At 46.1% G+C, this 22820-nt stretch overlaps 1 protein-coding gene across 3 annotated transcripts; it reads left to right on the top strand.

Moving 5' to 3' along the window:
* Nucleotides 1-3009: 3009 nt before the first annotated feature.
* Nucleotides 3010-22321, top strand: LOC148478298 (uncharacterized). 3 transcript variants are annotated; one of them, XM_088455675.1, is made up of 10 exons: nt 3010-3102; nt 11498-11777; nt 12566-12739; nt 14844-15001; nt 15469-15667; nt 15757-15838; nt 17072-17243; nt 19796-19948; nt 20711-20832; nt 22146-22321. In XM_088455675.1, the coding sequence occupies exons 1-10, from the start codon at nt 3078-3080 to the stop codon at nt 22203-22205; spliced, it is 1425 nt and encodes a 474-aa protein (XP_088311801.1). In that variant the 5' UTR covers nt 3010-3077; the 3' UTR covers nt 22206-22321. The 3 variants fall into 3 exon arrangements, with proteins under 3 accessions (XP_088311801.1, XP_088311800.1, XP_088311802.1); XM_088455674.1 differs by having other exon boundaries at nt 15742-15838; XM_088455676.1 differs by lacking the exon at nt 3010-3102 and adding an exon at nt 3116-3236 and having other exon boundaries at nt 15742-15838.
* The last annotated feature ends 499 nt before the right edge of the window (nt 22322-22820 follow it).

Below are 22820 nucleotides of genomic sequence, written 5' to 3'. Positions count from 1 at the left end.
TGGTAGACTCTTCAGGGAGTCAGGGAGATTGCTACTATTTCTGGCAGTCTCCCTGACAATCAGGGAGTGTTGGCAAGTATGGACAGAGGGCTGTTAGTGGAGTTTTAGTACATGGGACCTATAGATTGTAAGCTCCACTTGGGGAAGGGCTTAAATATTCTCTGTAAAGTGGAGGCACTTGAAGTATTGTCTGAAAGTTTTGTTGGAGAAGCATGGCATCTCACACTCACCAGTTACAACATGGTCTTCACCAGGACTCTGGTGCTAGCATCCCCGACCTCTAGCAGCACTGAGATTGTCATACGAATGCCCCAAATGGGCATCCCTGTGCCTAGGCACCTACAGGATTGGGTCTACCGCGGTCCTCACGATACCTCAATGTCTGCGAGGTGGAACTTCCGTGGGTCCTGGAGAGCTGTGTTGGCAGACGGGGATCATATTCCAGGTGTGTAGGTGTGTATATGTGTATATATATATATATATATATATATATAAATATATATATATATATATATATATATATATATATATATACACAGGTTGGGTCTCCCATATCCAAAATGCTTGGGAGCAGGGGTATTTTGGATAACGGAATATTCTGTATTTTGGAATATTTGCATACTATAATGAAATATCTTGGAATGGGACCCCAATATACACACAGAATGCATTTATGGTTCATATACACCCTATACACACAGCCTGCAGGTAATTTTATACAATATTTTCAATAATTTTGTGGCTCAAACAAAGTTTGTGTACAGAAATTAAATTAATTTATGTTTCATATACACCTTATACACACAGACTGTAGGTCATTTTATACATTATTTTTTAATAATCTGTGCCTTTGTTTGTGTACAGTGAACCATCAAAAATCAAAGGTTTCATTATCTCAGTCATGCCAAAAAAGTTCTGTATTTCGGAATATTTGTATATGGGAGACTCAACCTGTATATATATATATATTTTGGATAGCCAATAAGATTCGGTAAACAAAACCGAACGGAACCGAGTAGAACCGAGCCTGCACATCCCTAATATATATATGTAATTGTATATATATATATATATATAGCAGCGTGGACATAGGAAGCCTGGCATCTAATGGTGGTTCCGTCATCAAAGCATGTGATACGATGGTCACTAGCCATTTTTGTTTTTTGTTGTGCGCATTTTCCATGCACATTTGGGAACTCCAGGAAGGAACCAACAGCTGGCACTGGGGAGAGGACTCTACAGTGTATAATGGGCCAAGGGCTGAGCTGAAAACCTAAAATTGGTCTGTTTGAAGCAGGTTGACATCACAGGAGAGGCTCTGACCATGACTTGTTACTTTACTATGATTCATATATATTCTTCCCTACTGGATTTGGTGAGTGTCTACGATAATTTGTTTTCATGGACCATTTTTGAGATATCTGTATTTATATGTAGATAGATAGATAGATAGATAGATAGATAGATAGATAGATAGATAGATACATAAGCAAACACAGGGGGGTTTCCGGTTGCCTGGAAACCCCCCTCCCCAGTCCACACCATGACCACAATAGAAATGGTAATATAATAGAATTTAACTAGCGCTGCATGTTCTTCTTAGTATCGCAAATTAAATAATTTGCACCACCTGTGGATCTTTTAACATGAGTCAGCCAGTTATAAATACACCTGTGCACCAACTAGGAGATCTGGAAAATATGCACTGCTAGGGGTGCAATGCTATAGACCATAAATAGGGCAGATTATTAATACCATCTAATAATACACTATCCAGTGCATAACAAGACCAATATGTACATATATGTCCATGGCATTGCCAGGTTCTTCTGCTGCTCCCCCAGACTCCCGGAATTGCTGCAATGCTCTGGAATGGAGCCCACATGTAAAATAAAAACATTCAGCTCAGACAGGATGGCCCTACTGCCACATCTACTGGCTTACTGTGATCACTGGTCCTGTATATGATGGAATTATGGGCCTGATTCAGACCCGGTCGCAAGCGCTGAGCGCTCGCAACAGGGTCGATGGTGGCCCACAGCGCATGCGCACAACGGAGCCGGCTCCGTCGTGCGCATGCGCAAGACCCGGCTAGCGACGGGCAATCCGTCGCTCCGGGTCTCGCACCAAACGGGGCGAGCTGTCGATGTTGAGTGAGAGCTTGTCCCCTTTGGTGGGCGGGCCGGGGGGGTAGCTGCCCAAACGGAGGCGTTCCCATGAGAACACCTACCGTTTGGGGGCGGCCCCACTGACATCACAAGTGATGTCAGTGGGAGAGCTTCCAGCTGTTAGCCCATACATTGCAGATTTTTATACACAATGGATTGCAAATTGCTGGATTGCCACAATCGATTGCTGATCTATAGGGGCCTTTACCTAATGAATAAGTGAAATTGGTCAATCTTAGGGGAATAAAACATGCACACAAAGATCATCTGCTTAATTGATTGCAGCAATCGTGCAATTTGCAATCGATTGTGTATAAAAGTCTTTCCCTTTTTCCATCGATTGTGGCAATTCTGCAATCTGCAATCGATTGAAAAAGGGAAAGATTTTTATACACAATCGATTGCAAATTGAACGATTGCTGCAATCAATTGCTGATGTATGGGGACGTATAGACGTGTGACATAAGCAGATGCAACATGTGCTTTTATTAAGGAGGTCCTGGTTTACAGATGTAACCACCTTTGCAGTATACAAAGGTGTATAGGTGACTACAAATAGGTAAAAAGCAACAATGACATTTTATTATTGGTATGAGACAATCATTAACCTACAGTATTCTTACTAATAACATAACTATGGAAGTATAATGAAGTATAAGCTTTATAATTAAAAAAAAACAGTGACTAGTAGTGTCCAAAGGCTGGTCTATTACCATAGTGTTGGTTACAGTCAAAAATATGTGTAGGGCAACATAAGATATAAGAAATACCCTACACGAATAATAGCGGAGACTGAAAACAACCAGCGCCCTGAAAGAAGCACTGATCCTCTATGGATGGAAGTGAGGCCAGTAGCTGCAGCAGCAGGAGGGGGCGTGTGTGCTGAGCCGGGGGCGGGGCGTAAAGTGTATGATCAAAGCGGAGCGAGCCGCAGGTGAGAGCTCTGGTGTGCCGGGCCGGTCAGCTGGTGAGGTGTGCTAGGCGGGTCAACCGGGCAGGTCGGGTGGTGTCAGGGGTACTGGGACAACCACACCCTGCTCTCTGATCCCGATCATCAGTAAGGACAAGGTAATAATATATATGGCATGTGTGGGTGTCCCACATAGTACATGAATGGTGCACATTAAGCTATTTACCATGGTTTTAATTAATTTAAATAAACACTTCAGCCTTAAAATACTTGGGGGCATATTCTATATTTGAAATAGTACACACTATACAATTGCACCTGTTTTTTGAGTGCTCGAAACTTATTTTTTAATGTTAATGAATATCTCAGCAAAGAAAATGGTGGTTGTATGAAGTTGAACCCATTTAGTTGTTTCCACAGGCCCTGCAAGTAATGGTCAATAATTAGCCCTGTCGTTCTCTACTTTTTGTTTTTCTCGCTATGTAAAATACTAGTTTTCTATTTAATGTAAAATGATGCTTACACGGTGCAATGGCGGGAATATTTTACACTTTTTTCTTTTTTTTTTTTTTTTTAAACAAAATGTGATTTAAAAAAAAAAAAAAAATGTTGGGTCTTAATATGATTATTGGCTACTAAATTGTTTGCCATCTTAATTCTATATATAAAATTAGCTATTGCCTGTGGCTTCACTCACGAAGAAAATGCTTCTGCCAACATAATTTTTTATTTTTTTTCCATTTGAGGTTTTCTTCTTCAGGGTCCATAGGGGGTCCACAGGGTTGACCTTGGGGTATAGGTTGGGAACCAAATCCGGGCACCATGCAGTTATAGCTTTCAGCTCCCAGGATGTACTGGGTCCACTCTCCCTATAACCCCGCCCCCAAGCCAGAGGCACCTATGGTTTTAAGTTTGTGCCCGGCCGGAGTCAGGTCACAGTTATCGCAGGGCGGCCCGATTAGCAGTCCCTAAGCTTCTTTTTATTTTTTGAACTCTTCAGAGCGGCAGCGTCAGACTGTCCATAGGACGTCCAAGCTGCCTGCTGACGCCGAGACGCCTGTACAGATCTGGGGATCTCGGCGGGTCCCCAGAGCCTGTGCTAGCTGGACTCTGTGGGCGCCCAGGACTGCTGCCGGATCGACGGGGAGCAGGTAAGGTCGCGGGTCACCGTCTCTTGTGTTCCCCCCCCCCCCCCCCCATACCTCCCATACCCCGCGCGTCCACTAGACCACCAGGGACTTCACGATTGGCAGCGGGAGCCAGCGTCCCGGGGGTTAATAGCCGGCCAGGGGAGACAGCCTTCCCTGTTGCAGCGGCTCCACCCCTCAGCTCAGCGTGCCTTTCAGTCCTATAGTCTGGCGTCCCTGAGCTGCTTCCTCCGTGGGCCACGCTTCGTCTGAGGTCTCCGGTGGCCATGTTCCCTCTGGTGCAGCGCAGACCTCCTAGGACGGCATTTGGTCCACTCCCCCTGCGTACCTTGCCATTTGGGTGACTGTACATAGCGCTATAGCCTTCCCAGACATTGAATCTGGGCAGTTGAATGTAGTGCCATTTGCAGTATATTGTGTGTGTGTGTGTGTGTGTGTGTGTGTGTGTGTGTGTGTGTGTGTGTGTATATGTATATATATATTTCTCTATCTCTCTCTGCATTGTGTGTTTGTGCTTTATTCTCTCATCTGTCAGTGTATATCTATCCCTTTTTCTTTACAATCTGCCCTAATACAGGTGTACTTAGGGTGGTTCTGAGACCTCACATATATATATACTTGTCAATATTTGTGAGGTTTTTGTCACATACTGCTGCGCGTTGCCATGTTTTAGGTGGAACTGTGTGTTGCATACACTGATAATGGGTCCCTGCAGCTAATCTTAGTGTAAGTCAGGACCAGTATAGCGCTGCTTGATATTTCCACGAGGATGGTTAGTCTGGTATGACCAGGAAACAGAGCACGATACTGCACCAATTTTTGCTATCCTGCAAGTCATGGACTGCAGGTATGAGTACGGAGGATTTGACTCAGAAAGGGTTATGTATACGGCGCCTTGGGCGGTTTGTTTCTCAAGATCCTGGCTTCCTTTGCGGATCGTCTGGCGGCCTCCATTGTTGAAACTCATTTGGAGTTACTTCAACATGCTGCCCTTTCATCTCAGGGTATCTCGCAGTTTCTTGCTGTTTACTTGTGTGACACAGACTATCGCTCCCTACCGGGGTTTTTCACAGTAAATGCAATTCCCTCAGGTACCACAACAGTCTGTCATTTTCCTTGCAGGGATTACCACAACAGCCACCCTGGGTGGATGTCGTTTCTACGAAACACAAAATGGCGTAATAAACGCCCTGTGGTTACTTCCCAGTCTGTACTGCTGTCTAACATAGATCGTCAGCCAAGGGTGCACTGGATGATGTATCGGACTCCTTTCCCTATCACATGAGGGTGGAGTCTAAATCAAGTATTCTTATCCCTGCTTTGGTGCTGTGTTCCCCTTCTCTGACCAGCGGGTGGATCACATGGCGGGAGTCTGGCTATCGCCAGATAAGAGTTATCACAAAGCGTTTGGCCTCATGTTTCCCATTCCCTGATGGTCATTACAAGTAATAGGAATCACCTCCTGGGGTTGGATTTTCATGTTACTCGTCTGATTAAGAGCGCTACTACGCCTCCCATTCCTGTCCGGACGGATTCTACGGATCCGTAGGTGGTAACTTTGCCTGAAATCAATATACTCTCTTTCAGGGGCTGTTGCCCGTCCAACCAGGGCCAACATCAGGGGGGGACTGCCGAGACTCTCGGCCCGGACAGAGAGGGGGCCCGGGTAGCAGCGGCGAGGAATACACAGGCGGCAGGCACTGGCAGGGAGAAGGTCGAAGGAGCATCAGCGCACCGGGCGCAGCGCGGCATTAGTAATATGGAGCTGCGAGCCAATCAGGAGCAGCTACCATTCTGCGAGCTGTGATTGGCTCGCGGCTGGCTCCATATTTCTAAGGCCGCTGTCTCGCTGAGCCAGGTGCGCCAATGCTTCTTCAACCTGCCGGTGCCTGCCACCTGTGTATTCCTGGCCACTGAAACCACCCGGGACCCTCTGTCAAAAAATGCTGGACCCTGTGTTCATGTTAACCCTTGTAGTCCAGGCAGCCTTCCATGTGCCCCCCCCCCCCCCCCCAGCCTGCCTAGCCAGCCAGCCTTCTTCTGCCCGCACCCCCCCAGGCCAGCCGGCCTTCTAGTAAAGCAAGCCTGCCTTCGCTGCCCCTCCCCCAGTCCAGCCAACCTTTCCTGCACTGTACCTCTAGCCCAACCAGCCTGTCTTCCCTGCCCAAGTCCAGCCAGCCTACCTGCCCCTAGACCAGTCCAGCCGGCCTTCCCTGCCCTTTGCTGCCCCTAGTCCAACCAGACTTCCCTAACAACTTTCTCAAAAGCCCAAACTTTCAGCATTTTTAAGCCGTTTTACGCACCAATTGATTGCCCATCCCCGAAATGGCTCCACCTACATTACCCACAACTACGCCCACCTCTGCCGCATACCTCCTGGGGGCCCTACCTATTTTATCAGTACTGGGCCCCACAATTTCTGGTGGTAGCCCTGCGTCCAACCATGGCTATCGCATGGTTGGCTAATGCTATTGAGTGCTGGGCTGATGCATTTGTAGAGCTTTTTCCCTCAAAAACTTCTGGGGATCAGATGTCTTTTGTTGCTCACATAAAAAATGCAGTTTCATATGTTGTAGTAACTACATTGGATGCCAGTCTCCTACCTTCAGGGTTTCGGCTGCAACGGTATCTGCCGCCATACCCTATGGCTGTGCTCATGGAAGGCAGAGGTGGACTCCAAGATAGGCTTTAAAATGGATACCCGTCTTCAGCTACTCCAACTACAAGGCCTCAGACTATATTTGTTGAGTATTTTTGTCCTCAGGGACAGCCTAAAGACCAGTCTTTTCCTAGGCTGTAAGCCTACACGGGAGCCGCCATACCCGGTACCAAGCAGACCTGGACATCCAGATGCCCTGCTTCTAAACCTAAGGATAAACCTTCAGCCTGATGGGACAGGTCTTCATCTGGGGGATTCCAGAAGGAGATACCGACTTTTTCAGTTCGCCCAGTGCTGGTGTCAAGTCACCATGGATGCTTGGGTAAGAGTTGAAGTCTCTCATGGGTATGCCCTCTCATTGCTCTGACGGGATCCCCACATGTTTTGCTACACAGGCCCTTTTTTAGACCTGAACAAGGCCTTACAAATCCAGAAAGCTATATAGTCCTTGCAGTAAGCAGGGGTAATTATGCCAGCCACTATCTCAGCGAGGGACTGGTTAATCTACTTTTCTTTCTGGTGCAGAGGCCGAATGGTCCTCATTGGCCTATCATCTATCTCAAATCCCTAAACCCGTTCCTAAAGGTGCCTAGGCTCAGGAGGGAACCCCCTACGCTCCATCATTCGAGCTATGGAACCTGGGGACTTTATGGCATCGCTGAATATACAGGACGAGTACCTACAGGTACCTATAGAGCCCTCTCATTAGCGTCAGCTCAAGTTTGCTGTGCCACAGCGACACTTCCAATTTTCAGGCTCTGCCCATTGGATTGTCCACAGGGTATGATTCATCTGGGAGCCCTGCTGGATTCTCAGAATCGGAGAATCTTTCTGACGTCAGACAAGATCTCTACTCTTCAACTACGAGTGCGCGGATGTCGACAAGTGTCATTACACTCTGTACTGCGGGTTCTGGAATCCAGGGCGTCTACCTTCAGAAGGGTGAAATATGCTCAGTTCCATTCCAGGCCTTTGCAAAAACTGATTCTCTCCAGATGGAACGGGTTTCTCCATCGGATAACTGTTCAGACGATCATGCTCTCTCCAGAGGCGAGTCTGTCTCTGTCTGGGTGGCCATCTCATCTAGGGTAATTCTTGCAACAGACACCAGTCTCTGGGGCGCAGTGACCAGTCCGCACTACTTTCGGGGCAGTTTGACGTCTGATTCCGCCCTGCCTATCAATTTATTGGAACTTCAAGCTGTCTTAGTTGGGCAGCAGTTACAGGAATGTCACACATTCTGACATAGTCCAAGGATCTCCTCCCAGCCATCTCTGCAGTGTTCATTCCGGGAGTTCTCCATTGGGAAGCGGACTTCCTCAGCCATCACAACATGCATCCCGGGGACTGGTCTCTTCTCGAAGAGAGGTTTCAACTCATAGTGAGCAGAGGGGGCCTCCCAGAGGTGGTCCTCATGGCCTCCTGACTCTAACATCGGCAGTGCGTGATAAAGTCCAGAACTAGAGGTACTGAAGCAACCTTTGGTGATGCGTCAGTGAAGTGGACCTTCCACTTTGTGTACCGGTTTCCTCCGGTCTTCCTTGAGTTCTTCGGAAGTTCAGTCGAGACTGAGGTACTGTCCTGCTGGTGGCTCCAGATTGACCCAGACGTCACTGGTACTTAGATTTTCGGAGTCTCTCCATCGACTGCGTCCCTACTGTGGTCCTAAGGCTTCTCTGGCTCTGTCATCATCGGGATGTTTAGAGCGCGTAGGCCAGCTTTTGCTGGGATCTACCACAGAATGTGGCATACATAATTCTTATGGTATCGTACCTGTAGCTACGATCCTCAGGTGTTTAGGATTTCCAGAAGTTCTGGCATTCCTTCCAGCTGGCTTGGGTCTAGCCCTCCGCCTGGCCTTCCTGAAAGTGCGGGTCTCTGCACTGTCAGTATGGTTCGGATGTGGAATTGCTCCACTCTCTGGTATCCAGACCCCCCTTCCAGGGTGTTTTCTGAATTTTATACCTCCCTACGGGCTCTATTTACTACAATCCATATTTGTAATGCAGATTGTAGTGTGATCTTACCGACTGAATTCGCATTGTGAAATCAGGCAATATCACAGGCATTTACTACAAATCCCTTGCAGGGACAGAGCTTGCGATAAAGCTCTGTCCCTGCGAATCCCTTCCGCACACTTATTACGGTATTTTTTGTGAAAATACAGTGATAAGTGCCGATGCATGCACCGACCGGCCGTCAAGCCCCGCCCCCCGCGATTGCGGATCCCCTCACTTAATTACACTTACCTGCAGTGATCGGTACTCTGGTGATGTCCTCCGCGGCTCTGGTCAGCTGACATCCCATACTGCACTAGGACCCGGTCAGGTGATGACCGGGTCCCAGTGCAGGCTGGGAGATCAGCTGCCCAGAGGGAGAACATTGCCCGGATCACCAGTCCCTGGACTCTGGTAACTTTTTTTTTTTTTTTTTTTTTTTTGCGGTGATCAGCGTGTGGTTTGTTTAGACCACACAGCTGGCTCTGCTCTGCCCGTTAGTGCAGAACAGGAGTCCGGTAACCGGGGGAGACTGGATAACGCCACCTTCAGGTGGCGTTATCACAGGGCTTTCCACGGTATTGTTTCACAATTTATTTTTAGTAACTGTGGCCAGATCACATTTCCCATTACAATTATGGGAAATGCGATCTGCTTACTAAAAATAAGTGATAATTAGGGCTTGGAGTAGAATTTTATGAATTATACTCCACTTGCCCTTTAGTAACTTTAGGTGAAACTAAAATAATGTGAAAAGGGTGTGAAAACACCCTTTTTCACTTTTATTTTAGTAAAAATAATGTTAATAAATAGAGCCCTTTTATCTCTCCATTACCCCACCACCCCTAGGGACTCCTTAGGATTTGGCAGTGGTTCTTCGTGCCCTCCTGGGGTCTCCATTTGAACCACTAGTTTTGATAGCCCTTACGTGGTTTATGGCTTAGACTCCTCTTTCTTATGGCGTTTGCATCTGCCAGGAGAGTGTCGGAATTGGGAGCGTTCTCATGTGGCTCCCTCTTCTGGAAATTTCACCAAGACAGGGTTGTGAGTCGCACTTGCCCTGTGTTTCTTCCTAAAGTGGTTTTTAAGTTCCATGTTATTCAGGAACTTATTGTACCGACATTTCAGTCTCCAGTCGTCTCGGCTGGGGTAGCCTCACTGACTGACTGGTCCGGCCTCTACGGATTTACGTGGTCTGTTCAAGTTCCTTCAGGAAATCGCTCATTTGTGGTCTATGGATTTCACAGTAAAGGATGGCTGGCCGATAAACAGACATTGGCTAGATGGTTTCGTATGTCTATCTCAGGGACCTACACATAGGAAGGCCTTTCTGTTTCTATTGATGCTTATTCTACTCGGGCTGTGGGCGGCTCGTTGTGGCGCCTCTGCCTTTCTGCCTTGCAAGGTGGCCACGTGGTCTTCTGTCCACACCTTTCTAAGGTTCTATGCATTGGATTCCTTTGCCTCTCAGGATGCTTCCTTTGGGCGACGGATTCTCCTCTCATCACCGGAGTATACCCACCCTTATAAAGACTGCTTTGGGACATCCCCAAGGTCAACCCTATGGACCCTGAAGAAAATGAGATATGGTAAAAACTTACCCTTGTTATCTCTTTCTTCGAAGTTCATAAGGCACCCGCCCTGACGTACCTGGCTTCATATGGGCTATGTTACTGGTCACCGGTTTCACGTCTCCTTCTCTGTGAGTATGGTTCCTGAGTTTTTCTCCCTCTCCATTTCCTCCCCCCCCCCCCCCCCCCCTTACAAACTGAAGTGCCTCTGGCTTGGGGGCGGGGTTATAGGGAGAGTGGACCCAGTGCATCATGGGAGCTGAAAGCTTTAACTGCGTGGTGCCCGGATTTGGTTCCCACCCTATACCCCAGGTCAACCCTATGGACTTCGAAGAAAGAGAGATAACAAGGGTAATTTCTTACCATATCTCTCATTTTATAGTTATATTGCTTTTTATAGTTATATGTTGCTGGAGTGCCCACGCGACCAGCAGTGATATACAGACTGGTGGCAGCACCTTCACCCACCAGTGTCACTGCATACCGGGAAGCAGTCGGGAAGCCGACAGACGGAATCCCGACCGCCGGCTTCCCGACTGTCTGTCTAATCCCGGCAAGGGCTAAATGACAGGTGTCGAAATCCCAACGTCTGTCATTTTAACTACGTTGGGAGCCCGACACCCAGCTTACCGATCAAAGGTGTTCCGGGCGTGGGCAGCCGCCGCGGGGGGCGGGAGGGTTAGGCACCCCCTTGGGAGGTTAGGGTTCCTGGCGTGGACTCGGGGTTAGGCACCCCCTGGGAGGTTAGGGGAGGGGGGGGGTTAGGGTTAGGCACCCTTAAGGGAGGGTTAGGGGGGGAGGTTGGTTTATACTTGCCTTAGTGCAGTCAGGATTTTCACCCATGTCGGGCTTCCGCTGTTGCGATTTGAACCGCCGGCCATGAGGCTGGCGGTAAATCATACCGAACTCCTGTATGCCATGTACAGAACAGACTGCTATGTAACCCTATTGTGTTCAAGTGAATGCTGACTGGTTGCTACTTCATCTCTCTCCAGTTTATTTCCATGTGGCTACATGCATATCACTAGTATTTAACCTTTTCAGGTGACTCCTGCTTCTTGATCATTGAGAAAATGGCTACCCACATTCACATTGCTATCCTACTATCCGCCATCACTCTGTGGACTGCCTGGTCTGATCCAGACGCCAGAATAATGGAGACAGGAAGGTCCCAGCTGCAGATTCTTCAGAACTTTGCCCAACACCCTCGTTATGGCGACTGCTGGAGTCGGGCTCTTCAGAGGGTGGATGTGGGGTGTAAACAGCTGAATGAAGAGGAGCAGAGCCGAATAGCTCTCGCCTTCACCCATTGTCACCTAGAGAGGTGCAATCACTTTATTTTATTGTAATGATGTCTGGTGGAAACCTGTGGCGTATTAACACCCAGCCAACCCATGAGCTTAAGAGCAGAACCCATTAATGTATTTATTTCTTAGAACAGATGAAAATACAAAGCTTTGACCACCTATAGCAGGGGTGGGGAACCTTTTTTTCTGCCGAGGGCCATTTTGACATATAAAACATTATCCGCAGGCTTTGTGCAGACCACGTTCCTCAGTGTGTTGTCACACGAGGACGGGACCACAATCACCGGTGATTACAGCAATGCCCGGAGCATCCTCAGGATGCTTTGGGAGAGCTGTAAGGGCAGCGGTGTGACCATCAGAAGCGTCCTAAGGATGCTCCAGGCGGCACTGCTGCAGGGTGCCATTCTAGCCAGATGAGACTAGCAGAAAAAAAAAACTAAGAGGACCAGACCAAATTATTCCGCGGGCCTTATACGGCCCCTGGGCTTGTGGTTTCCCATCCCTGACCTATAGCATAGAATTTGGGGAAATCCTCAGTCTGCTGGGACACAAGATAAAGTACCGATCAATCAGATTCTGTCATTTTTCGAACACAGCCTGAAAAGTGAGTTTGGAGCTGATTGGATGGTAGTTTATCTCCGTCAACTTTCTCTTTTTTTTTTTCCTCCAGGGAGGTTTCATTCCCTGTTTAAACAGAATGGAAATATGTTGAAAGATGCTGGCTTAACATAACTTATGTAAGGTTCATTACTCTGTATATGGAAACCCATGTAATCTGTAGCATTCTAAAATGAATCTTCCGCAGGTCAGGCCGCGGTTTCCCAGCCTGCACAGAACACAGCACAGTCCGGCAGTGCACTCGTGGAATGGATTCTGTGGCATTTAACGCATATACGGAGTTCTTCACTCACGCTCACAGTATCTGCTACTATCTGCAGAATGAGCTGTGGCAGGAGAAGACTGAAGATCTCATTCTCCGGTAAGAGTGGCTGATCTCTGGTCCGTTCTAGTGTTCCCAGGAAACTTTCTGCAAACTGGTCATCTACTCTATTCTGAGCTAATCATATAAAAAAAACCTAATACATAGCTAGTTTATAGAATCTGTCTCAACACTACAAGCACTTGTATAGGTGGCGATATAAGATACCAAGTGAGGAGAGCGGCAGGAGATGCCTGGAGTAGCACACATGGAAGGTGAAGGACAGGCACCAAATGCTTAGTGGTTAGAATATATAGATGTCGGCTGCTGCTGAGCTACCTTCTGATATTAAAACTGCACTACTATAGGGCCGACACTAGGATTTTTGTCACCTGGGGAAAGACAGTAATTTGGCGCCCCCCCTGGTAATTCCCCCTGCAGCAGTGCCCCTATAGTAATGCCCCCTTCAGCAGTGCAACTGTAGTAATCCCCATATAATAGTGCCCCTGTAGTAGTGGCCACATAGTAATACCCCCATAGTAATGCCCATATGGTAATACCCCCATAGTAATGCCCATATGGTAATGCCCCTGTAGTGCCGCTTACACAAAAAAACCCCAGTACTTACCTTAAACCCTGCTCCTACGTCCACCGTCGTCTGGTCTGCCCAGCTGCTCCTCCAGCTTCCCCCTAGTTGCGGCCCTGACAACTACCTACGTAAAAGGAAGGATGTGAGCTGGTGGACCAATCACAAGCCACAGCCACAATAGTAGCTTGCGATTGGTCCTTGCGCATCCCTCCTAGTTTTAATCTGCGGTTGTAAAAGGTGCACACTAATCTTTGGTATTGAAGTGCAGTGACCTAACATTTTAAAGATTATGGGATCTATTTACTAAGCCTTGGATGGAGATAAAATGAATGGATATAAAGTCCCAATCAATCAGCTCCTAACTGCCATGTCACAGGCTGTGTTTGAAGAATGACAGGAGCTGATTTGGTTGGGATTTTATCTCCATCCACGGCTTAGTAAATAGACCCCTAAGCATGTACTAAGCCGTGGATGGAGATAAGGTACCAACCAATCAGCTCCTAACTGTAATTTTTCAAACTCCGCCTGTAAAGTGACAGTTAGGAACTCATTGGTTGGTACTTTATATCTCTTCACGGCTTAGTACATAGGGCCTGATTCAGAGCCACTCGTAAGCGGCAGCTCGTTCGCTCCGAGCGATGTTTGCCCAACTGCGCATGTGTACGGATCGCTATACGCATGCGCGAACCAGTCAGTGCGGTCGAAATTCATGTGCTCGCAAAATAGCGAGTGCCTGCCTGCTAATTTGAGTGACAGAATGAGGCGTATGTGGGTGGTAACAGGGGAAGGTGCTTGAAAACGGGGAGTGGAAATCCGATCGCAGGCGTGCTTAAAGGTCAAAACGGGCGTTTTAAGGGAGTGCATAATTAATCCAGCAGCGTCATTGACCACGTCACTTGGTTTTTTTTAACTCAGAACTGCTCGCAAAATAGTGGTTGAAAAAACCAACCACAAGAATAGCGAGCAGTTCATACGCTGGTCGATGTACTCGATTAATCTAATAAATAGCGGACATGACGTATGGTGCGAGCGGCCAGGGGGCATATTTTTCAAATTTACGTTCGCATGTTTTGCTCGCTCGTTCAGACTTAGAGGCGTGAACAGACCGCAAAGTGCGAACGGTTCATTTGAATAGCCACCCCTTTTTAGAAAACGAACGACCGCAAATAGCGAGCTGCTCTGAATGAGGGCCTTAGACCCCTAAGTTTCAAACCTTAATACTAAAAGGCAAGTATGCCCTGCTCTTCAGCCCCTCCCTATAAACCGGAAGATGGGCCCCACTGTGAAAGCAGTCCTACTAACGTTTTACTAGCGAGTGTAAGCTCTAAGTTTTGACTGGATGACTTAACTGGGTCAGGTGGCTGAGTGCTCACTAGTGAAGTGATTACCTGTCGCTCATACATGAATTTGGTGCAATTCTTGTAGTTGTGGTGGAATGCAGAGGGTGGGATACTGTGTTTCTGGAACATTGGGCCCTTTTCCTAGAGGGATTTGTACTAGCTGCTGCAGTTCTAGGTGGGGATGTCATGTTCTTAGGTTTCCGCCCTCGGATGTAAAGCTAAGATTTCTCTGCAGGCTTACGGTGAACTCTGACAGTGTAGCCAGGCAGCTGGAAGCCACAAACGTAATGGCGGAAGAAATGATGCAAGCTCAGAATGCAACGCTCCAATCCCAGGAGGCGATCTTACGCAATGGGCACTTACTGAAGCAAACGCTCCAGGAATCTACCATGGGTGGGTCAAGTCATTGTGTATCTAATGCATTGTTCATGTGGGGTAACGGTACAATAAAAAGTCTCTATAGGAACACATTAAATACTTCGTTTGAGGTCCTTTTAGACTTTCTCTCATTTTGCACACTTTAACATGCTTTTTACCCACTACAGGGCCAAAAAATGAGGACCAGTATGACCATCACAAGTAGAAGATTGCGTTTTGCTACAGCCACAATAAAATTAAGTGTTGGAGGTATATTTACTAAAGTCCGGGTATTTAGAAGTGGAGATGATTACCTTCGTGAAGGTGCTAGATAAGTGTTACGTTGAATTTGATTGGTTGCTATGTGGAACATCTCTACTACTAAAAACCCGCCCTTTAGAATTATACCCCTTGGCGTTCAACCTGTTTAACTTGCAACTCCCATCATCTGTTATTAGTGTGTATATCGCCTGTTCCTGCGCTCTAAAGTTCTCTCTCTCTAGGAGTGAAGCAAGCGTTCCAAGAAATGCAGCAATCTGCCAGTGAGCAGCGTCTGCTGTTTTCTGAGATCTATAACCGCATCACCTACTTGCATCAGTTTGTGGTGGGAGAATCCAACACCCTTTACTCCTTCCTGTACAACCTGATGGGCTGTGGAGCTGTCTTCTTGCTGACCTCTACTCAGCGAACTGCCGGTGCCAGGTACCTCCATATCCCTGTCCTGAGACTATGTGTTACTGGCTCTGGTGTGATACCCCCAATGTGTCTCTCTACAGGCTGATCCTGTTTAGCCTGGTAGCGGCTAACATCTACATCGAGAGGATGATCTGCTCGTACATCTTGGGTGGTTCCCAGCCTAGTTATGACGAGACGGTAAGGCCATTTCCTGTTGTTAAATACTTAAATCCAGTTCTGGTTTTCACCCATATGTAAGAGAGGGCACTGGGAGTTCTTTCATTAAGAGCGCAAGAACAGTAATACCCCTTTCACACTGCCAGCAATAACCCAGATTATTGTACGTGAACGTGCAGCAAGCCAGGATATTGCTCAGCGTGAAAAGGACACAGTTGAAATAACCCGGGTCAAGCAGGATTTGAACCCGGGTAATGAGCAGGGTGGAATACGGGTTCAACCCGGCTCACTGTGCAGTGTGAACGGGTAACCCAGGTCCCGTTCACAGCATAGGAAGAGCCGGCGTTTGGAGCACCAGCTCAGCATGGGATGGCGGTGATGTCATCGACTTGGCAGTAAGCCGATTCGGGCAACCAGTCTGAAAGGCATCTCACCCAGGATGGACACGTGTATAAAATCCCGGATGCCTACCTGGGTTGGCGGTGTGAAAGGGGTATAATACATCCTTGTGTTTTAAGGACAATAGTTATGTTGACAGTGAGGAGTGCTACTGCGCCACTTTTTCTTCCTCCAGGGAGGTTTCATTCCCTGTTCAAGATGGCCGCCAAACTTTGCTACTGCGCATGTGCGGTGCCATCTTGTTACTGTGAGTGTCACAAAGGGAGGCTGTAGTCTCTCACTTGGCTCCAGAGAGCATCTGGTATTACAGTCACCCACAATGCCTTCCAGCATCCCTGTAGCGCTACACAGTCACCAGATACACTCACCGGCTGGTGAGTTGTATATCGCCCTGCTCCGCTACATCAAACCAGTATATAACAGTGAGTACGGCTGTCTCTCATTTAACGCCAATAAAACCACTCCACTGGTTAAGCAATTTGCCTGTTTGTTGTCTCGGGGCATCCCGCTGGTGTATACAGGAACACTGCACCTATAAACCTGTACACACAGTTGCAATAAGTTCTACTTTTGACTGCAAACCGGACAGTATGATTCTGTCCAATTGGGTGCAGACTTTCATCCTATACAATGGTCTACAAGCTCCAGGCATAAGTGCCCACTGACCTGTTCTCCCAGGTAGCTGAAGTACTTGGTGAAGGATATCCTTGATCAGTCTGTTAGTCAGGTTGTAATGAAAAACCTATAATTCCAAGAAGAGTGTTACGGCCTGCAATGGCTTTTCAAATTGTTTAGTTTTTGTTTCTTTTGAGTTAGCGTTGTGATCTCTGGCTATACCATCTTCTCTCTTCCAAGGAGAATATCTCTTTTTGGGTTGGAATATCACGGAAAATCTCAATTTCACTTGGGCTGTTGGTTCTCCTTTACTTCTCTGTAACCTATCGGGATGTGCAGCGTCAGAGCCTGGAGGTGCTCCAGGGACTGCAGGAAACTAAAGCGGAGCTGCGAAGCATTATTCAAGAAGCAGGTATGGTCCTCCTATCATACCATTTAGCCTAATACTTTGCTGTCCTAATTGCCAGGACCTCTATATTGAATTACCAAAAGTAGAATTTATTTATTTATTTATTTTATTTTAATACTGAACAATACAATTATTGCAATGCAAACAAAACTTGTGTGTAGCCATTCCCATTTTGGAGTTTGGCTATTTTTTTACCTCCTGCTTATCGGTGAAGAGTGTGCCATTGATGAATTGGGCCTATCCTTCATCTTATCACCTTCGCGGTACTACTATGTGGGTAGGGACTCATTCCTATGTAGATATGTGGGAATATAATACCCCTTAGAGTGAAAAGCTGTAGGTTGGTCTTCAGGAACCAAAAAATGTGAGACTGCCCTGTGTCCAGTTGTCATTTCACAAGGGGAGAACTGGCTTGCTAGGGACAGAGGAAATGGGCAAACTGCAACGTGATAGCATTTTGGGGTCACAAACTCACTTAATCTTAACGTTGCCTGGAACGTAAAACAATAGAGCATCCAGATCCAAAGGTTTTTTTTTTTGTTTTTTGTTTTTTTTTGTTTTTTTTTTAAATGGTGTTCAAAAGATGAAAGACGATCTGCAGTGGAACCCACGCAGGGGACCATTAAAACAGAGCTATAAACCAAAACATGTGCAATACAATAACAATCGGAGAAGGAAAATAACACCTCGCATGGGTAATAGTTGTATAAACTAGTTTCATATAAATTTTGTAATAAGAAGAAATCGAGAGAAGAAAAAGAGAATAACACAATAAAAGGAGTGTGGCGTGGCATTCCACAGCAAAGGGGGAAAGAAGGAAAAGGTTAAAGGTTGTGACCAACTGGATTCCTGAAAAACTCTTAACTACATCTGAAAAACCCAGATGTATGTAAAGGAATAGAAATAATAGAAGTAATAAAGAGCATCTTTATGACCAGGTGTTATAAAAACGCTGGAGGCATCTGAAAATTTGTAGTCCAAGGAACCCATGGTTTTTATAAAGCTTTTGAAAGGGTTGCGTAAGATACTCGTTATGTGTCCCATAGAATATACGTGCCACACTTTAGCTATGAGCTCTCTTATTGTAGGAACTTCTGTTTTTTATTTTTTCAAACTGCAGCGATGCTACATGTAGCTGATGAGATTACATGTCGAATAAGTTTATGCTGGTGACGAGTGGCATCTGGGGCACACAATGGCAGTAAGAAATACTTAGGATTGAGAGGGATGTTTAGACCGACTATAGTGTGAAGAAGGGATCTAATCTAATCTCATTCCAAAAAGAAACCAGTTTAGGACAGGTCCACCACGTGTGCAGAAAAGTTCCAATATCTGTGCCACATCGCCAACACAAATTAGAGGCATCTGACACAGTTTCTAATGTTCAAATCATTTTTAATCTGTTTTTAGTTGTTATTTTGGTGTATTATTTACAGTATCCATTGTTTGTAAATGTACAATACAAATGTAAAATGTAACAGATTTATGGTGGTTTGACAAGATCGTCCTACTCTAGAACCGGTACTGTTAGAGCCAATAAAACCACTGTGGTACAGCAGAAACTAAAAGTGTTTCGAATTAAGAAAAGTGACCAATCCGAAGCCAATTTTATAATCTTGCCATATAATAAACAGATTGTCTGTCTGTCTGTCTGTCTGTCTATATAACTGCCATAGAGCACTAATTTCGCCACGGAAGGGTCAATTCTAACTATACTGGAGTTAACATTTACTTGAACCTAGTGCCGATAACCACCCCGTCTGCCTGCAAATAAAGCATATTCCCAAACACAAATTGTGAAAATAAAATCTATGGCACGTAAGAGAAAATCCTGTTGCTGCTGAGTGTTAGATAGTTCAGCCTTTACCCACAATGCACTAGAACACTGGTTCTCTTAATGGCTTCCTATGGCCAAATTAAAGACCTGTATTTTATGAATGCAATAATGTGGCTTGAAAATACATTTGACAGGGATTCAAAAAATGCCAGACTAACCAGCAGCACCTATAGCAGGGGAGGGCAGTAAGCAGCGCCCAGCTTTTGTAGAAGTACACGTCCTAGCATGCCCTGCCACAGTTTTACTATTTGGCCACGCTAAAACTGTGGCAGGGGATGCGTAATTCATCAGCAGCTGGAGAGCTGCTTATTGCCCACCCCTGACCTAGGTAAGACTGTTGATCAGGACTGCTTTGCTCTCAGCAGCTGTTTTAAGCGATCAAGAACAGACAGCAATTTGGAGTGAACTCTAATGTACGTGTGAGTGAGAGAGATATATATATATATATATATATATATATGGCCCCGTCACGCTTTGGAGACATCTGCTGTTGAGATGGATATATATCTCCATCTCTCTATCTCAATCAAACACTTCTATGGCCTCACTAGAGTTCCACTGTGGTAAAACGCTACAGACACATCAAAGAAGTTGTCGGTATTGAAATCTCTTCTTTCTCACTTAACTTTATTTTAAATATTTTCCATGGTGGAATCAGAATCTTTCCTAGTTATGAGGTTCACCCAATAAAGCAATGTGTTTTGCTGTATCTTTGTAGAGAAGCTTCTTAACAAGCCCAACTGTGGTCAAGACGCGATTCTGCTGAAGGAAGACTTGTTGTTCGGGGATTCTGGAATTATAGAGTGCTCGGTTATTCAGGAGCCTTCCATGAAGGGCAGCCTGCTGGACTCTGTATACAGTGTACACCTTGGTAAGTTGTATCTTCATATTCTGACACACAAATGTTAAAGTAATGTGAGGATTTGGAACAATTAACATATTTGGGAAAACAAGATATGTTATACCGCTTTTCCACCAAAATCCTGGGTCCAGCCTGGGACACCGAACACTGGTTTCAAGCCGTGTCACAGCGGCTTGAACCCTGTTTACACAGCAGGCTGGGCCCGGTATATTGCCGGGGTTTATCTCTGCCGGCGCTTGGAGATTACAGAATCACCAAGCGCTGGAAAATGCGTCTCTCCCTATGCTGTGAACGGGACCCTGGTCGGATGACACATGATACCCAGGTCTTACCCATGTAAAACCCTGCACGAGACCCAGGAAGGAATACCTGGTCAGTCGACCCAGGATTTTTTCCTAGGTGCCTTTTTTTTTTTCACGGAGCCGCGACCTGGGTTGTCGAGGCAATAATCCGGGTTTAAGCGGTAGTGGAAAAGGGATTTTAGTATATTATTCACCAGACACTGAATACTGCATTAACAGACCACGGTATTCTAATCTTTTGATCTTTGAGGGCCGCTTAGTGAGTTCTCACGATATTAACTCTGTTTGCACATTGGATATAGCATGATGTATTTATATCTGCCCATAACTTTGTGTGATCCGAATTTAGATTATTATTTTGAGGACTGTTCTCATGGCTTCCACATCCTGGTTAATATCCTGCAGGGCAAAGCACCATTGCTAGCTAATGATTACGTGCCCTCAAACAGTTTTCTCTTTCTCTCTACAGAGGCACAGATAACAAGCACGCCAAAAAGAAGGGTGCGCTCTAGGTCCCGCAGTGGTAGTCGCAGGAGGAGCGTCAGACCCTCAGAACCAGCTGTATATAATATTGCAGTCAACCAGCCAGAGGTAAGTGTGATTTCCAGGCGAGAGAGAAGTATAGTAGTAACACCTTGCCAATTAAGTCAATTGACTTACTGCAAAGTCATAATTCAGCAATGCCAAACTAACACAGACTAAACTTGGTGTAATATTTATGGTGTAACTAGGAGTGTGCGAGCTGTGCCATTGCCCAGGTCTCTTGGGACGGCACCGTCTCTGTCCCACGGCAACTGCATGTGGCTTGCAGGGTGTCTGCAATGGAACCGTGCAGCCATTAGTGCTGTTGCAGAGCCGCCTGGAGCATCCCTTGGCAGCCTGTGTAGTTGCCCGAAGCGACCTTGGGACGCTCTGGGTAGTGTTCTACTTCCTAGAGTTGGCTCCCCCACCGCCTTGCTGCCGGTGGAGTTTATAATTTATAGTCCCTATCACATGGACATGCATACAAACTTGGTTCAAATCCAAGTTCTACTGCTTACTGTTGCTAAAACTTGCTGGTATGCCAGGTTGTGAATCTGAGGATCACTTTTACAATTTGGACTGACTTCAGGTCCCATTGTCCATGTGGTGCTTGTGCTAAGCTACTGCATCACAATTCAGGCCTTTTGGCGTGATCAGCAGATGGCTGCATACACCGACAGATGGCACATCAGATTTATGGCAAATTGGTCCAGTGTTAGATGTGGGCCTAAAGGGGACTGATTATCTGCCGATGATTGTACGTGGTATTTTATGTTCAAATTCATGGCTATATTTTTGTATTGCACAGAAACCATGCTGAAATAAAATGGCCACACATGGAATAATTTAGCATGGCTTGTCAGGGATAGTGTTTGCTTACTGATCCGTGTATGACTGCTTCAGTACTAATGGATTTATAGGGGGAGATCAATTTCTTTTATTGGGCGCCTTAACTAGTGGGCGTCCAACGGAGCAGTTCTATTGTTGCTCCGTTTGGCGCGCACATACTGCGTGTACACGCGGTACGGGCAAAGTGGCTAAACCCCATCTAAAGTACTGGTTTAGGCACCCAAACTGCCGACTTCTCGCACGTTTCTGCTTGCCACCTCAGGAGGCGGCGAGCAGAAATGTGTCGAACTGCGACACGGGCACCTGAACGAAGCAACATTTGAATTGCTCCATCTGGCACCCATTAGTTAAGGATCCTGATAACTGAATTGAATCGCCCTCATAGAACTCTAAAAGTGTCTTGAATATATATTGAATACTAGCCTATGACTGAATGTATATGGTTGACATGAATGTGTCAAAACAACCAGTATATTTATACTTTTTGGTCTTGTTTTGTATTTATCTTTTGTGCCTTACGGTGTTTCCTTTAGGCACCACGATACAGCCTGCGTAGCGGCGCCTCGATCAGCAACCCCATGTCTGCTCTGTAAGCGGTTTGCTTTGGAGAGGCCTGCCGTGCTTTTCACCTAAGTGTGGCCAAGGAAGACTGACACATTCAGTATATTTTTATTTTTTAATGGATATGTTAAATAAATTTTGTACACAACTTACACTTTTAGAATTTTATTCTTTTTACACCTATTTTACAGGAAACTTTACGTTTCTATAAACTTAACCATACCCCTTACTATTTGTGAAATGTACCAGGTTAGACAAAAGGGAAGTAAAACCAATTCAGGGCCATATAAGAAATGTTGCCACACAGGGAGCACACTGACGGGCACACCAGTTCAATAGACTCCAAAATCTCCCCCAAAAAACAAGACCAGCTCTACGTAAAGTTCTACCCCTCTAATTACAATTCCTATAAACGCCAATGTTGTTGTGGTCTTTCTCCAACTACTTTCCCTACAATAATGCTACAGTAAAACGTTCAGGTCTATGCACCGCACGTAATCAAACCTATACCGGGTTATCCCGCATTACCTGCTCACACCTCTTATTCTATTCCTAATTCAGACGATTATTATACCCGTTTTATGCTCCAGTGTGAGCCTTTTGAGATAAAGTAATTCACCTAGCAATTAGGGATGTGCAGGCTCGGA

Source organism: Taudactylus pleione, unplaced genomic scaffold (genome assembly GCF_031769625.1).
Source record: "Taudactylus pleione unplaced genomic scaffold, aTauple2 ptg000665l, whole genome shotgun sequence".
In the NCBI taxonomy this organism is placed as follows: domain Eukaryota; kingdom Metazoa; phylum Chordata; class Amphibia; order Anura; family Myobatrachidae; genus Taudactylus; species Taudactylus pleione.
This window is presented reverse-complemented; position numbering and strand designations above follow the sequence as displayed.

Excerpts from the sequence above, each read along its gene's own strand:
- LOC148478298 (XM_088455674.1), top strand. The coding sequence starts at position 3,078 with ATGATCAAAGCGGAGCGAGCCGCAG. Across the intron at positions 17,244-19,795 it reads AAGCATTATTCAAGAAGCAG|AGAAGCTTCTTAACAAGCCC; the intron begins GTATGGTCCTCC and ends GTATCTTTGTAG. Across the intron at positions 19,949-20,710 it reads TGTATACAGTGTACACCTTG|AGGCACAGATAACAAGCACG; the intron begins GTAAGTTGTATC and ends TTCTCTCTACAG.